At 47.4% G+C, this 3,065-nt stretch overlaps 1 protein-coding gene across 1 annotated transcript; it reads right to left on the bottom strand.

Annotated features, from left to right (window-relative positions):
* Positions 1–712: 712 nt before the first annotated feature.
* On the bottom strand, positions 713–1,874 carry F5147DRAFT_792909 (uncharacterized protein; the record flags this gene model as incomplete). The annotated part of the gene is made up of 7 exons (XM_041443109.1): positions 1,776–1,874; positions 1,572–1,727; positions 1,433–1,519; positions 1,235–1,377; positions 1,029–1,175; positions 942–978; positions 713–889 (listed from the first exon to the last, which is right to left on the bottom strand). The coding sequence occupies exons 1-7, from the start codon at positions 1,818–1,820 to the stop codon at positions 713–715; spliced, it is 792 nt and encodes a 263-aa protein (XP_041284684.1). The 5' UTR covers positions 1,821–1,874.
* Between the last annotated feature and the right edge of the window lie 1,191 nt (positions 1,875–3,065).

Below are 3,065 nucleotides of genomic sequence, written 5' to 3'. Positions count from 1 at the left end.
GCTTGACATCGACTCGTACCTTCAGTGACGCCTCTCACTGTCTGTAAACCCTGCTATCATCTCAGCGTAACCCCTCGTTAAACCACCACGAGCTACGTTCGAGTACGCAACCTTTGCTTGTCTGTAAAGGCCGACGACTCTCAGCACTCGGTACCTGTTACGCTGACCGTCGGTCGGCGTGTGCGAACTAGGATGGGTCTTCTCAGCGACGACTCGAGTGAGTCTACTGAAGCTGAGCGTGGTCTGGCCTTGACGGAACGTCAAGGATTCCTCCGGCGATCTCGGTAAGACGGCGCTCGTCGAGATGCAGGGCTAGCGGATACGTGCTAAGTCGTATGGGGGCGACTTAGAAGTGCGGTCTCACACAAGGAAGCTGGTAGGCTTAGATGAGCAAGTTCTGGGGATGAACCTAGTAGATTAAAGTAAAGTCTTAGTACAATAATCTGTGTCTACTTATAGGGAAGTACTACAAGTATTCTAGCTCAGTCTGTAATCAATAGTATATCGGAATCTATGATAGCCAGACATGAGGGTCAGATAAGATACATGAGGCTTAACCTCTGATCAAGCATGCTGCGCCAAGGGCAGCTGCGCATAGGTACAGGAAGCGCCAAGCGCGCTCCGGATCTTCATGAAGCGACATGTGGTATACATGCGCTGATCTAGGGTGTCCATGAGGCGTACAGCCTCCATGGATCAGGTACAAGGCCGTCTAGGCCAGGGGCGGGGTCATAGCGCCAGGGGGCGGGGTCATAGCGCCAGGGGGCGGGGTCATAGCGGTCCAGACCGCTGTCTTTCTAGGCGCAGGCGGCGCACCACCGCGCGGGGAGTCTAGCAGAGCGGGGGCAGGCGTAGGGAGAGCTGGGGCTCTAGTAGGTGTTACAGATCCCTGTAACAGTACCACTGTTGTGGTTGTCGCTGTTAGATTATCCTAGTCGCACACGACCGTTTGTCGTAACATGGTACTCCTTGAGACGACTATGTGGAACGTGTCATTGTGTGAAAATTAAGCAAAGTATGCCATGTACCCAGCCCACGTCTGCTCAGATTGGCAAAGCACCGCAACCGTTGGATTGTTGTATCCAGGGAGGAAAACAAAATCGATGACGTTCCAAATGCGCTCATCGACATTGTTGATGAGGTCTAGCATGAAACTTGGAGAGTATGGTATGTCCCTGTTGGTTGTTCAAATTTGTATCGAGCCAGAAGTGGGGGAATTCAGAAGAATGCATACCTTGTATGGTTTTGTTCTTGTTCCATTACATCGAGTTCTGCTTGAGTCTGAAAGAACGGAAGAATAGTGAATGCGTCCTTTGGAAGAGATAGTGCTGCACAGTGGGACAAGGGGTCTGCACGCAATTCTGTTCTGAAAGAGGACTATCCAATGAAACCTGAAAACTGGTCACATATACGCACATCAATGAAGACAAACACCAACCATCTGAGGCGCTCGCTCATACATATGTATTGAAATGGTGACAAGATCGTGTGCAGCATCTGACCACTCAAGAAGAGCTATCTGTAATTATAATCAAGAACCGCTATGAGACGCAGAATACATGCCATAATACCTTGGTGTCCTTGAAGGACACTAATAGACGATCTAGTTGGTCGTCATAAGTTGACATAATGCGCATGCTCTCCATGCCAGTGACAGTGCCATGCAGAGTATGCTCTCGCACAAAGTGAAAGCGTGACACCATTGAAGGATCTTTCTTTGCAGTAGCCTGTAATGCAACTAAGCTACCCTCCCCAGATTCAGGCTAGGTATTCACCTTTACAGAGCCCATATTAACCCACCCTTCTCCACCCTCATCCATCTCCACTTCGCCTTCCACAGCCTCAGTGCCTTTTCGTACATGAGCCCTTCGCTCAAGGCCAACCTATTAATTGGCTGAAAAAAATACTTATCGCAGTGAGAACGAAAAACAAGCAGACTTAGGACTGCCGTCAGGCAGATTCAGGGGTCCGAAAATGACGAGTGTTGGAAGAGGTCGACAAAGCCGATTCCCATGAATTAAAAATTCTCCAGAGCAAGGTCATAAGTTCGCACAGTGAACCCTAGCTAGTTTCTTGCAAACAGAACCTAGACTTGTCATTGGGAATACTTCTGGAATATATCGGGAATTGCCAACTGGGTTTAAATCATTGTCATTCTGTATATCAACTCTTCCCGACCTCAACATAATTTCTTTCCGACCTCTAGAGTACCATACCATGTTCATAGTATAATACTGTTACAGGGACTGCGCGTATTTTCATACTTTATATACTTCGAAACATTGTCAAAACATAATACTTAGTAGCAACGTTCCGAGTCGCGATTCCAGCATTTGTTTAGTAAGCTAAATTAGTCGTTCAATACAAGTACAGAGGATATGCAATTCCAGGCTTCTTGTCCGCTAACTATCTCGACTTCATATTTATAGTTAGAATGGAGAACACAGATAATCGAGGTGCTGGGGACATAACATGTAAGTTTATAGGTTCATTATGTTCTGCAGAAATTAAAGGTGTCGTCGGACTAGACGGAATGTTTAAAAGTGCAGCCTGTAGCGATGATGACCATGCCCCGAGGTGCATGAGAACTAATGACCGTGAGTTTTGATCAGATGTCGAATGTATTGTCACTCATGAGCCTGTGTGTCTGATAGGAAATTGTTGGGCAGCACCATCGCTGTTGGCAGATGAAGGCGCATGGCGAATTCTTGAACAGTTCCTCACTACTGACATGATGTACCCTCAGATGGAAAAGGTATTTTCTGCATACCTCGGCAGTCGATACATCGCGGACGACTGGAAGGATGCTAGAGACACGTTATTCTCTGGCGATGGCGATGACAGCATCACCTTAGCAAACCTTTATGCATTAAAGGTCAAGCACATACCCCTACTGTCGTCTTCATTAAGGGTAAACAGCCGCCTCTCAAGCACTCCCATTCAACGACCGTGTAAACGCCCCCAAGTAAGTGTGTCATCATCTCTGACGACTGATACTAAACAACAAATATAGTCGAGGACGGACTCAAGCACTCATGCTCAACAACTGCGTAAATGTCTCAAAG

This window comes from Suillus discolor (genome assembly GCF_016758755.1).
Source record: "Suillus discolor strain FC423 chromosome Unknown F5147scaffold_169, whole genome shotgun sequence".
In the NCBI taxonomy this organism is placed as follows: domain Eukaryota; kingdom Fungi; phylum Basidiomycota; class Agaricomycetes; order Boletales; family Suillaceae; genus Suillus; species Suillus discolor.
Note: the sequence above shows the minus strand (reverse complement) of the source record. Positions and strands in the feature narration are given on the sequence as shown.